Below are 13,475 nucleotides of genomic sequence, written 5' to 3' on the forward strand. Positions count from 1 at the left end.
CATCACTCAAAAACATTTCAGTATTTGCCAGTACAAGCTGCAGAATCATGACATTATTCATTCATTCATTCATTCATTCATTTTCAAACTGCTTTATCTTGGTCAGGCTTGTGATGGACCTGGAGCCTATCCCAGAAACACTGGGTGTTCAGAAAGACAGGGATGCACCCTTAATAGGGCACCAGTCCATCACATGTTTACCATGCACGCATGTTCAGTTTAGAGTAGCCAGTCCATCTACTGGCATGTTCTTTGGTGATGGGAGGAATCTGGATTGAACCTGATGGCAACAACGCTAACCAGCACAATACCACCGACATCGTATAGAAAATAAAACTGCAGCACTTTAATGTATCATGACGGTCTTAGAGACCCAGAGTAAAACAAATGCAACAGGGTGTGTATGCTCGCAAAAAAGTCAATACAGAAAGAGCTGCTGGTAAGAATGTACTGAGTCAGTAAAACAGATGTGTATTGTGTACTGGCAGTATGATTCAGTAGAACTGTTTACTTTATCTGAAATGCTTTTGCATGTTTGTGGTTTCGACAGAGAAACTGCTGTCATTTGTCCTTTGAGATTGTGCTATCAAGACAAGACAGTAATTCACAGAGGAAGGATGACAAATTTCCATGATCTCCTTAATCCAGTGCACCAGCAGTGAAGAAAAAAATAAACAAACAAACTAGGAATGTTAACTCCAAGCACCAAGATTTCCTGACTGGAACAATATAACACAAAGGCTGTCCTTGTGACTGTCGTAGGTTTTCACATTGGAATGACCTGACTTGATATTTGATGTGACAAACAGTTTATCTTCTGGAGCATATTAGATATCCAAGTTTATTCTGTCCACATTCACTGGATATGAGCAATCGCGTGTTGTGATTGGCTACTCTACTACTAGGCTATCAGCTCATATACCGTGAGTAGAGAAAAACAAAATGGCGGAGCGTGTTGCTGAACCAACTGAGGACGAAATAAAAACTCTACTTGAAAACAAAACCCCAAAAAATACAAAAAAGCAACAAAATATGAAATAAAAGTATTTGATGGTAAGAAAACGTGTCTTTTTTATTTTTCAAGAATTATTATTATTGCATTTTTCACAAATTGCTACTGTTATTTCGCCCGTTTGTTTACATCCATCCATTCATTATCTGTAACCGCTTATCCCGTGCAGGGACGCGGGCAAGCTGGAGCCTATCCCAGCTGACTATGGGCAAGAGATGGGGTCCACCCTGGACAAGTCGGCAGATCATCGCAGGGCTGACACATAGAGACAAACAACCATTCACACTCACATTCACACCTACGGTCAATTTAGAGCCACCAATTAGCCTAACCTGCATGTCTTTGGACTGTGGGGGAAACCGGAGCACCCGGAGGAAACCCACGCAGACTCTACACAGAAAGATCCCCATCAGCCACTGGGCTCAAACCCAGAACCTTCTTACTGTGAGGCAACAGTGCTAACCACTATACCACCGTGCCGCCGGTTTGTTTACATTCGAAGCGGGAATGATTTTGTCGGATGTTTTGTAGAAAGTTTTTATGTACCAAATTTGCAAAAAATAAAAATGCTCTGTTTCTCAAAATCTAGTGAATGTGGATAGAATAAAACAGTTATTACACTCAATCTTGTCATACATGGCTTATAGCCGACTCAGCACTATGCGCTTCATCGGCTATCAGCTCATGTACGACTCAATTTTGTGGAATAACTGTTAAATATCTGGCTTCTTTTAGCTCAGGAAGACTTCCAAATTGACTGATCTCTTTATAATAACCAAACATGGCTGGAAAAGATTTGATCAGACTAACGTAGGCTAACACCCAAGAGAGTATCCATCCTCACACACTGCTGCAGTGTCAGCTTCACCATGCATGATATATTTAACTTGTGATCTGAGAAGTGACTTGATTAAAAATGCAACGAATAGCATTTTTTCCTCATCTGGTTATATGTCAGTGGAGGAATGTGTAAGAATCACATGAGATATGGAGTCAAAAAAAGGAGAAACTATACAACTTTGTTAACATTTCCTTTTTCAGCATTGTCCACTCATTACAAAAGGAAGCACTCAACACTGCATGGAAATCCTTACATCCTGTAGAAATGAAACTGTATGAGTAAGTAATACCTCTTGAAAGTAGAGTACATGCTGAGAAAAAATGAGTCCTAAAATGGACCCGCTCTTGTCACTGGGGTGGTGCCCTCAAGTCCAGCTTTTTTATCTTTAATGTGTAAAGGATCTTTGTACCATATGTGTCAATTAAATTCAAAATTTTCTCTTAATTATCTGGTTAAAAGCCAGTTAGTCTAATCTAATCTCACAAACAGTCTTAAATACAGTAAGTGATTGAAACCAAAGTGAATGCTTTCTGCTTTGTGTATTTCAGTGTCAGTCCAGCAGATAAGAAACAAGCTTAATTCCTTTTGTTCGGCTACTAATTAACTTTGTATTATAAAGGTGGTTCTTAACTCCTTTTTCATTCGGAGCAATTGGAAACACATGCCAGACTTGATTAAATGCGTGACTTTGCTATTGCTCTTGGTGTGTATTTGAAGAAAGCTTGAACTGGCAACATCCAAAACCAGAACCAGAACCAGCACCCAAACACATGATTTGAACCAGGACATTGATTGATTGATTGATTGATTGATTGATTGATTGATTGATTGATTTTATTTCGTAAATTCAATGTAAATGCATACAAACTATTGTAAACACATTAAAAATACATGGATGACACAAGAAAGTGAAAACACTTATTTCCATTGTGGTCCATAAAATCAAGTGACAAAATGAAGGGAAAATATAGAATGTAAAATTAAAATAAAGAAAAATAAGGTATATATATGTTGATAAACAAACAACATGAGTAGCATAAATAAATATAAATAAATATGATAATAATATAAATATAAAAAGATAATACTGTACAAAAATACTTAGTGCAAAATACGAGTAAACAAATACCTGTATCAAAATTAACAGGACAAAGACAATATAATAACAGAGGACTAGTTAGATTATCAGCCCTGCGATAACCTGGCGACTTGTCCAGGGTGTACCCCGCCTCTTGCCCATAGTCAGCTGGGATAGACTCCAGCTTGCCTGCGACCCTGTAGAACAGGATAAGCTGCTACAGATAATGGATGGATGGATAGTTAGTTTATGACATAATAAAAGGGTTGAGTTCTTCCTCTAAAAGCTGTTGAGATTAAAAGGCTCGGACTAGATGTTTGAAAGCACTTTTGGAAGACAGACCATATATATATTTTTTTTAAAGATTTTTTTTGGGCTTTTTTCACCTTTTATTATTGGATAGGACAGTGTAGAGACAGGAAATGAGCGGGAGAGAGAGACGGGGAGGGATCGGGAAATGACCTCGGGCCGGAATCGAACCCAGGTCCCCGGATTTATGGTATGGCGCCTTATCCACCTGAGTCACGACGCCCCCTGACTGAGACCATATATGACTAGGTAAACCATTCCAAAGGCAAACACCAGTATATATGAAAGATGACTGTCCAAAAGATCTAACAGAAGGGATAAGCAGAGAGAGGGGGCCTGAATGGGTACTATGGCGGGAAGAGTTTGGAATAAAGGCAGATGTTAGATATTGTGGAGCGTTACAATGAATAATGTTGTGCATGTGATTTAATTTAAGCTGTTTGACTTGTAGGCTCACTGGCAACAGCTTGACCTGCTCAAACTCAACATGACCTATATGGGTCCTAGGAGAGGCACTGAGTAGATATCAGACTATTTTGTTCGGAGTTGTCTGCAGACGATCTTGCTTTTTCTTGGTAAGACCAGAGTACCAAGAAGCACTGGCATAGGCAAAATGACACTGTATTAGAGCTGACACTAAAAAGCTTTTTGGTAGCCTTGTCAAATTGTCTGGCTTGTCTATACAGGAATTTAAGTTTAGTGTTGGATTTGCTAATGACAGTGTCAGCGATTTGGCTCCCTGATAGTGACTGGTCAAGAACAACTCCTAAATATTTAACACAGGTTTTACTGACAAGGGTTTGACCATCACATGTGACGTCTATAGACTCAGAACTATGGAGTCTCTGTTTGGAGCCAAAGAGTATGGATTCTGTCTTCCCAAGATGGAGGGATAGCTTGTTATCAATAAGCCATTCACGGACAGATTGAAGTTCGGAAGACAGCTGCTGTTGTATGTCAACAGTATTCTTTCCAGCTACCAAGAGGGCAGAATCGTCTGTGTACAATAGCAGTTTATTATTTACTGTGGAGGGCATATCATTAACATAGATAAGGAAAAGCAAAGGGCCCAATATTGAGCCCTGTGGGATACCACAGATCACATTAGCAGGTGTAGACAGTACGCCACCAACTTCCATACGCTGCTGCCTATTACTTAGGTAGGCATGGAACCAGTTAACAGCAGGTTTCTGAAGCCCCATGGCTTCAAGCTTCATAAGAAGAATACTATGATCCACAGTATCAAAGGCTTTTTGTAGATCTAGAAGTACCATACCTGTGTAATTGCCTTTGTCTTGTTCAGACTTAATATAGTCAGTGAGATGAATTAAATAAGTATCTGTGGAGTAAGAGGACCAGAAACCTGACTGGTACTCGTATAAGAGTTTATGATCTGTGAGGTACTGATTGAGTTGGTCATAGACAACCTTCTCAATCAGTTTGCTTACAATGCTGAGAATAGACACAGGCTGATAATTACCAGCTTCGGTTTTGCTGTTTTTCTCGTGTATAGGAGTGATCTTAGCAGACTTAAGTTCAGAAGGGATCACCCCAGTGGATGGGATAAATTTTGAACATATGTGAGTGGGATTGTTATGAACTTGGCTCCGTCCTTAAGAAAACGTGCAGATAATAGGCCTAAACCAGTAGCTTTATTCAAATTTAGAGGGAGGAGGATCCTATGGACAGAGTCCTCAGTGATTTGTTGGAAATTGAACGAAATATTTGAAGTATGAAGATAACTGTAAAAGTCATGCACATGATCAGAACCGTATTTGCCAGTACCAGATGGAAGTTTACTGAGTAACGAAGAGGCAATGGTGGAGAAATACTGATTGAAGTTTTCGGCAACCTTGGATTTGTCGAAACAAATTTCATCATCAATTTTGAGGCCGATAATGCCACTGTTGGCTTTGGATTTTGAAGAAGTACCAAGGCTTTTTAAATGTCTGCCATAACTTTTTGGGCTGGTTTTTATTTTCCTCCACCTTGTTCACAAAGTAGCTTGACTTGGCTTCAATCTTTTTACACTGTACAGAATTTCTAAGTTGGACATATTTATGATACCAGTCTTGGTTATTTGTTTTCTTAAATTGCTTGAGAGCATAATTTCTCTGGTGAATAAGGTGGAGTACTTCCCCTGTCATCCAGGGTGCTGTGCCCTGCTTAATACAAGACAGTCTTCCATCTCATCTCATTATCTGTAGCCGCTTTATCCTGTTCTACAGGGTCGCAGGCAAGCTGGAGCCTATCCCAGCTGACTACAGGCGAAAGGCGGGGTACACCCTGGACAAGTCGCCAGGTCATCACAGGGCTGACACATAGACACAGACAACCATTCACACTCACATTCACACCTACAGTCAATTTAGAGTCACCAGTTAACCTAACCTGCATGTCTTTGGACTGTGGGGGAAACTAGAGCACCCGGAGGAAACCCACACGGACACGGGGAGAACATGCAAACTCCACACAGAAAGGCCCTCGCTGGCCACGGGGCTCGAACCCGGACCTTCTTGCTGTGAGGTGACAGCGCTAACCACTGTGCCACCGCAGACAGTCTTAAGTGGGGCCATTTTGTTCAAAACACTCAGAAATTTGTTCTTGAAAATTACCCACGCCTCTTCGACATCAGTACAATTGGTGACATCTTGCCAATCGATAACTGCAAGTAATGCTTCAAAAGAGTCTTTGGAATAATTCTTTAGAGACCTTAACTTGACATTATTATGTTTGTTAGCAGGATTCTTTTAAACTTTACGAGTACAAAATGTCACCATGTGGTCACTAAGACCGATGTTGAGAACACCACTGTTGCTTATTTTGGTAGAATCAGACGCTAAAATTAAATCATTGCTAGTTTTCACTGTAAAGAGGTTGCAGTTACTCTTTACATGATCATCACCAAGCACTTACTGGCAGCAACAGAGAAGCAGGCTTAATAAAAGTGCCAACTGGCATGCGTCCATTTTTCCGTAAAGGCACAAAAATGCTTTTTGCACAAGCTTAGAGAAAAAAAAATGCTTTCAGAGTACAGTGAAGTGCATACTCATGTATTTATATCCATATATGATCAAACACATTTGTTTTATGCTGTTATTCAGTTTTTGTTCAAATTGCATTGCATAAGTTTTATTTCAGAGAATAATCAAGCACACTTGTTTACATGACGTTAAATATATTTGTGTGTGCTCTGTACTGTTGCTTATATTCCATGCTTTTTGGTCAACCCGTGGTTCTGTAGGCCTTAAGAAGATACTAACAGACTTGAATTTTCAGCTTTTCCTTTTTAAGAAGAAGTGGTCGAAGTTTGGTGTAAGGATCAGCTAAGGTTTATTTATTGGCACCTCTGACAGACCTGGAACTCCATTAGATGAATTCTAGGAAGAGGGTGGCTCGGTGGTGGTGTGGTGGATACCGTTGCTACTTCAGTCCACTGTTCAATCCTGAGCTCGGGTTACTGTGGTCTGTCTGGAGTTGAGCATGTTTTCTGCATGACTTCTCTGGTTTTCTGACAAAACATACAAGTAGGTGGACTGGTTACTTGAAAGTGTCCCAGGTGTGAATGTGTATGTGCATGATGCCCTGCAACGGACTGGCATCCCATCCAAGGTGTCTTCCCACCTCATGGCCTGTGTTCCTGGGATTCTCTGGATCCACTGTGACTCTGATCAGGATATAGCAGTTAATGAATATCTGAGAAAAAAAAAATCACAGTAGAAGTTTTGGTGTATTATCTACTGAAGGAAAAAGAAAAAGAAAGCACAACTTTATTCATCACACACTTGTGAAATTTCCTCTCTGCATTTAACCCATCTGAAGCAGTGAACATACACATGCACACACCCAGAGCAGTGGGCAGTTATGCTAACAGCGCCCGGGGAGCAGTTGGGAGTTAGGTGCCTCACTCAAGGGCAGCTCAGCCCAAGGCCGTCCCATATTAACCTAACCTGCATGTCTTTGGACTGTGGAGGAAACCGGAGCACCCGGAGGAAACCCACGCAGACACGGAGAGAACATGCAAACTCCACACAGAAAGGCCCTCGCCGGCCGCTGGGTTCGAACTCAGAACCTTCTTGCTGTGAGGCGACCGTGCTAACCACTACACCACCGTGGATTAAACTGAAGAGAAAACAGGAGTGGTGGTGGTGACCTGGAGTCAACTCATATTGAATTTTAAACAGATGGCATTCATTCTGACATAAGTGGCTCATTGTCCAGAGTAAATCCTTCGGTGCTAAAGTGCTCGTATATTCCATTGCAGGCTGGACTTTTGTGCTCGCTGCTTAGCTTGTTCCCATTACTCAGCATCATAGATGCAGAATGAGTACCGTATTCACTTGTTTACACGATGTTCACTATATTGTGTGCTCTGTGCTGTTGCCTTGTTGCTTACAACATGCTTTTTGTTATCTTATGCTTATCTTTTGTTATCATGCTTATCTTTCTGGTCAATTTCTACTACTGTAGGCCTTATACTGATTGATGTCTTTAGTTTTTCCTTTCAAAGAAGTGTTAGAAGGTTTGGTGTGTTTGGTTCAATCAGATCCCTGTAGAAGACTGTAGTCATGTTTATTTATTTTAAAAAAAAAGTGCTGCTGCCTTACAGTTCTGGTTCCTGGGGTTGATCCTGATCCAGGTTACTATCCGTGGAGTTTCTGTGCATGTTCTTCTCATGTCCATGTAGGTTTCCTATGGATCCACTGGTTTCTTCCTCCCCTCAAAAACATGGCAGTAGGCGGATTAGCTATTAGTGTCGCATTCAAAGTACCAGTACCTCACACCCAGTGCTCCCGGCCTTGGATCCAGATCCACCAAGATGCTAACCAGGATAAAGCAGTTACTTAAGATGAATAAATGAATTTGCAAAAAAGTGTTGTAGATTAGGGTTAACTTTATTTGATCTAGAGATGAAAGTGGAGCAAAGAAAAAAACCTTGAACTTTTGAAAGTCAAACTAAGAGCAACGTCCCCCGAAAATATTTTAATAACACGCAAAACCCTGCATTCTAGTGCATTTCAGTACTTATTTTCACTAAAACAAGTTATAACTTTTAAGCCTTTTTCTTTCACGTACATTAATGATTAACATGTCAAAAATATCAAAATTTAATTCCCCTAGTTAATGAGTAATTTTCAGGAGTGCATTTAGAAAACGCGGTGATTTTCCTGCTACACAGTTCATTACTTTGAAAAAAATCAGACAGTTGAAGGTAAACTCAGCAAAATCCCAAAACAGTCCTGTTAAAAAGTAAAGGTCTGTTAGAGTTTCTAAAGCTTTCAGGTTTCAATGTTGGGGACATTGAGCCTCGTTTATCAATCTTTTAGTAGAGTTGTGCGTTTGCAGAAGCTAAAGTGAACTAAACATTTCCAATTCATATTTATGCGAGTTGAAGCCAATTGTTTACATTAGTTCGTATTGTCTGTAAATTTAAACACACCAATGAAGACCAAATTTCTCATGTAAATCAGGGGCGTAGCTAGGATTTTTCGGGGGGGGGGGGGGGGGGGGGGTGGTGTCACTGGCAGCCTGAGTGCATTACGTAACAAAAAATAATTACCACTGCTAGTTTTAGGTAGCTTAGAAACCGGCTCTTCCATTATTGCTGTTTCTTCGAAACCACAAAATGCAACTTTGATGGAAAAAATATATATAATAAACTGCGTACCTCTCTTCACGTCGAAAGAAGGAGGAAAGTTTTGCTTGTTTTGACATGGCGAATTATTAGCACGAGGAAATATTTGTAATTTGCAACTAAAAAGACTGCAGCTACACTGGCAGCTTGGCCATGCTTTCTAGTGTGATTGTGTTGTGCTTGCGCAGAACGGTGTCAGTCCTGCGCGCCTTAGGCCCTGTCCACACGGCAACGGATTCAGGTGAATCTGATAAAATTGTTTATCGTTTCGGCCTGGCGTCCACACGGCACCGGCGTTTTGAGTGCCTCAAAACGAAATCTTTTGAGAACGGGTTCCAGAGTGGAAAGATCTGGCAACGGCGCTGTTGCGAAGTCGTCTGGATGAGTAGAACGGATTTGTTTACGATGACGTCACAACCACATGACTGCGAGTGCTTCACGCCGGGCATAGACATATAAACATAGACGCCGCCTTCCGCGTAGAATCATACGTCATCCTCGCCGCCATCTTGGATGGGGCAAAGCGGAGAATAAAGATGCCTCATTCATGTGCTGCATTTAACTGTACCAACAGGTTTACCGTCCAAACGAGATCACATGGGATTACCTTTCACAGGTGAGACTGGAAAAATACGTTTCATTGTATTTGGTCATTATAACGTAATTTTACAAACAGATTTTTCTGACTTTGTGGCTAATATGAAGTCTCGCGCATAACAGCCGCTCGGTGAAACCTGTCTCCAAACAATTTATAATTTACAAATACATTTATAATTTATTTCATAGCCCACCCAACCAATTTCACCACCAGCTGTCAGATGGTGATGGCACACTCAAAAATAGAAGAGATTGGAAGCATGTCAGACTGTGAAGCAATCACATGGAGCAATCCCATTGTAATATGGTTTAATTGAATTTTTTCCATATAGAACTGTATATTGCAAAAATTGTTTTTGGAGACATTTTATAGCCTATCTGCACGGCATTTAATGAAAGTGATGCGGAGACAGCACGGCACGGCTTCAGCAGCGTAAGCACAGCACATTATTCTACACGATCCCCGCTGAGCTCCAAAACATGCCTTGATGTGTAGATATCGTTAGTAGCCTACGATAGTAGCAGCGGAATAAAAAAAAAACAAGTTTCCGATAGCTTGATTCCGGTATAGGCCTGCTGCATGTTGAGAAAATTTAGGTCACAGCTCCCACGGAATATTGACTGGTATTTCGCACACTATTTATAACCATCACATTAAAAGTTGTATATGTTGTTTTGATGCCTGTTTGTTTCCCAAATATATACGTGTGTGTCTTAATGGGTGAATAAAAGACATCGAGTTAAACATTATTGTAGAAAGGGGCTTTATGAAGTTCAGTCCATTTACTTGCATTGGTTTACGGGGAAGATTTGCCACATCCAATATGGCGGACACTCTGACGTATCCCAGCAACGGGCCACCAGGCTCAATGCGGCGTCTATGCTTATATGTCTATGATGCCAGGTAGAAGAAGGGGTTTATGCGCATGCGTCATACTTCTTCTATTGTTCTGGTGTCTCTGATGGGACAGTCTTACAGCGCACGTAGAGGTGTGGCATGTGTATTGCATCGTTTTCAGCAAGCGTTGCATTGCCATATGTACAGTGGTGCTTGAAAGTTTGTGAACCCTTTAGAATTTTCTATATTTCTGCATAAATATGACCTAAAACATCATCAGATTTTCACACAAGTCCTAAAAGTAGATAAAGAGAACCCAGTTAAACAAATGAGACAAAAAATATTATACTTGGTCATTTATTTATTGAGGAAAATGATCCAATATTGCATATCTGTGAGTGGCAAAAGTATGTGAACCTCTAGGATTAGCAGTTCATTTGAAGGTGAAATTAGAGTCAGGTGTTTTCAATCAATGGGATGACAATCAGGTGTGAGTGGGCACCCTGTTTTATTTAAAGAACAGGGGTCTATCAAAGTCTGATATTCACAACACATGTTTGTGGAAGTGTATCATGGCACGAACAAAGGAGATTTCTGAGGACCTCAGAAAACTCGTTGTTGATGCTCATCAGGCTGGAAAAGGTTACAAAACCATCTCTAAAAAGTTTGGACTCCACCAATCCACAGTCAGACAGATTGTGTACAAATGGAGAAAATTCAAGACCATTGTTACCCTCCCCAGGAGTGGTTGACCAACAAAGATCACTCCAAGAGCAAGGCATGTAATAGTCAGCAAGGTCACAAAGGACCCCAGGGTAACTTCTAAGCAACTGAAGGCCTCTCTCACATTGGTTAATGTTAATGTTCATGAGTCCACCATCAGGAGAACACTGAACAACAATGGTGTGCATGGCAGGGTTGCAAGGAGAAAGCCACTGCTCTCCAAAAAGAACATTGCTGCTCGTCTGCAGTTTGCTGAAGATCACATGGACAAGCCAGAAGGCTATTGTAAGAATGTTTTGTGGACGGATGAGACCAAAATAGAACTTTTTGGTTGAAATGATAAGCGTTATGTTTGGAGAAAGGAAAACACTGCTTTCCAGCATAAGAACCTTATCCCATCTGTGAAACATGGTGGTGGTAGTATCATGGTTTGGGCCTGTTTTGCTGCATCTGGGCCAGGACGGCTTGCCATCATTGATGGAACAATGAATTCTGAATTATACCAGTGAATTCTACAGGAAAATGTCAGGACATCTGTCCATGAACTGAATCTCAAGAGAAGGTGGGTCATGCAGCAAGACAACGACGCTAAGCACACAAGTCGTTCTACCAAAGAATGGTTAAAGAAGAATAAAGTTAATGTTTTGGAATGGCCAAGTCAAAGTCCTGACCTTAATCCAATGGAAATGTTGTGGAAGGACCTGAAGCGAGCAGTTCATGTGAGGAAACCCACCAACATCCCAGAGTTGAAGCTGTTCTGTACGGAGGAATGGGCTAAAATTCCTCCAAGCCGGTGTGCAGGACTGATCAACAGTTACCGGAAACATTTAGTTGCAGTTATTGCTGCACAAGGGGGTCACACCAGATACCGAAAGCAAAGGTTCACATACTTTTGCCACTCACAGATCTGTAATATTGGATCATTTTCCTCAATAAATAAATGACCAAGTATAATATTTTTGTCTCATTTGTTTAACTGGGTTCTCTTTATCTACTTTTAGGACTTGTGTGAAAATCTGATCATGTTTTAGGTCATATTTATGCAGAAATATAGAAAATTCTAAAGGGTTCACAAACTTTCAAGCACCACTGTACCTGATATTTTACTGATCCGTTGCCCATTTGGATGCGATATTTAAAAAAAAAAATCGCGTTGCCGTTGTCGTGTGGATGTAGCCTGAGCACGTGCACCTGAAGGCGCGCCTTACACGCGCCGTTAACAAAGAACACCTGTCTTTAATCAATGAACTATGTTTGGGCTATTTAAGGACCGCGCCCATGCAAGGACGATGTGAAGTATTACGCTGCGACTAGGAACGCGAAAAATCCGAAAAATAAATTTCTCCATTTGGAAAACCGGAGATTTTCAAGAGTTTTGTCAAATATCTGGATTTCTGGGTAAATCCAGAAGACTTTCATCCCTGTTGATCTAAGAATACGAGGGGCATCAATATAGCAAATAAAATAAATGCAGCATAACCACCATATACAAGAAAAGATAGACTATGAAAAGAGTAAAATGCAGTAAATGGCAGGATGCAAGAAAAATAAATGCTCAGAATGCTAAGAACAGTATACACTGGGTATCTATGTGGCTTAATCAGGACTTGTGGGCCAAGAAAATAAAATATTTAAAAGACATCAACCGTGGGAGTAGACCAAACTTTTTTTTTTTAAAGTGTGCTTTATTCCTGGTGTTAAGTAAAAAAAAGCACACTTTGGGACAGTGGAGAAAACAAAGTGTATTTTTGTCTAGAATTGGACTTGAACCAAGTGAAACAAGGAGAAATTTTCTCTCTTTCAAGCGTTAGTTAGAAGTCTAGCATCTGTTATGTCAGCTCAAAAAGCTGCAGTAGAGTGTTGCTTCACTGTGGATAAATGTGCTATTACAGTTCAGTGTTTCCAGGCTTATGAAATTTCCAGCATGACCACATCTGTCCCAAAATAGCAGAATAACTTTACACCAAAACTCTCATTTTGTAACATTCTGGGGTTCCTCCCAGCCGTTGCAGTGCCTATGGATATACAGTACCCCAGCAAACACAAAAACGTTTATATAACGTTGTATAAACGTTTGGCTAACGTTTCAGAAACGTTACAAAATAACATTTATAAAACGAAAATTTGTGGACAATTTTTTCGTTTTATAAACGTTTGAAAAAACGTTATATAAACGTTTGAAAAACATTCTGGAAACCATCATACAACATTCTGGAAACGTTTCAGAAACGTTTTTTAAAACATTGTATAAACGTTTCTTAAAACCATTTAAAAACAATAGTAAAATGTTTCTTTAATGTTTTAGAAACATGTTCTCATTTCATTATCTCTAGCCGCTTTATCCTGTTCTACAGGGTCGCAGGAGCCTATCCCAGCTGACTACAGGCGGGGTACACCCTGGACAAGTCACCAGATCATCACAGGGCTGACACATAGACAACC

At 40.5% G+C, this 13,475-nt stretch overlaps 1 protein-coding gene across 6 annotated transcripts in view; it reads left to right on the forward strand.

Moving 5' to 3' along the window:
• inf2 (inverted formin 2) overlaps window positions 1–13,475 on the forward strand; it is a 90,623-nt gene that overhangs the window by 9,385 nt on the left and 67,763 nt on the right. For 5 of the 6 annotated variants that reach the window (XR_009655638.1, XR_009655637.1, XM_060933972.1 and 2 more), the window contains exon 2: window positions 2,054–2,131. The exons of the other annotated variant lie outside the window; for it this stretch is intronic. Coding sequence is in view for 3 of the 5 variants with exons in the window: in XM_060933972.1 (XP_060789955.1) it covers window positions 2,054–2,131 (78 nt within the window). In the remaining 2 variants the exon portion in view is untranslated. The remainder of the gene's footprint in view (window positions 1–2,053; window positions 2,132–13,475) is intronic. 6 annotated transcript variants of the gene reach the window in all.

This window comes from Neoarius graeffei, chromosome 11, assembly GCF_027579695.1.
Source record: "Neoarius graeffei isolate fNeoGra1 chromosome 11, fNeoGra1.pri, whole genome shotgun sequence".
Lineage (NCBI taxonomy): Eukaryota > Metazoa > Chordata > Actinopteri > Siluriformes > Ariidae > Neoarius > Neoarius graeffei.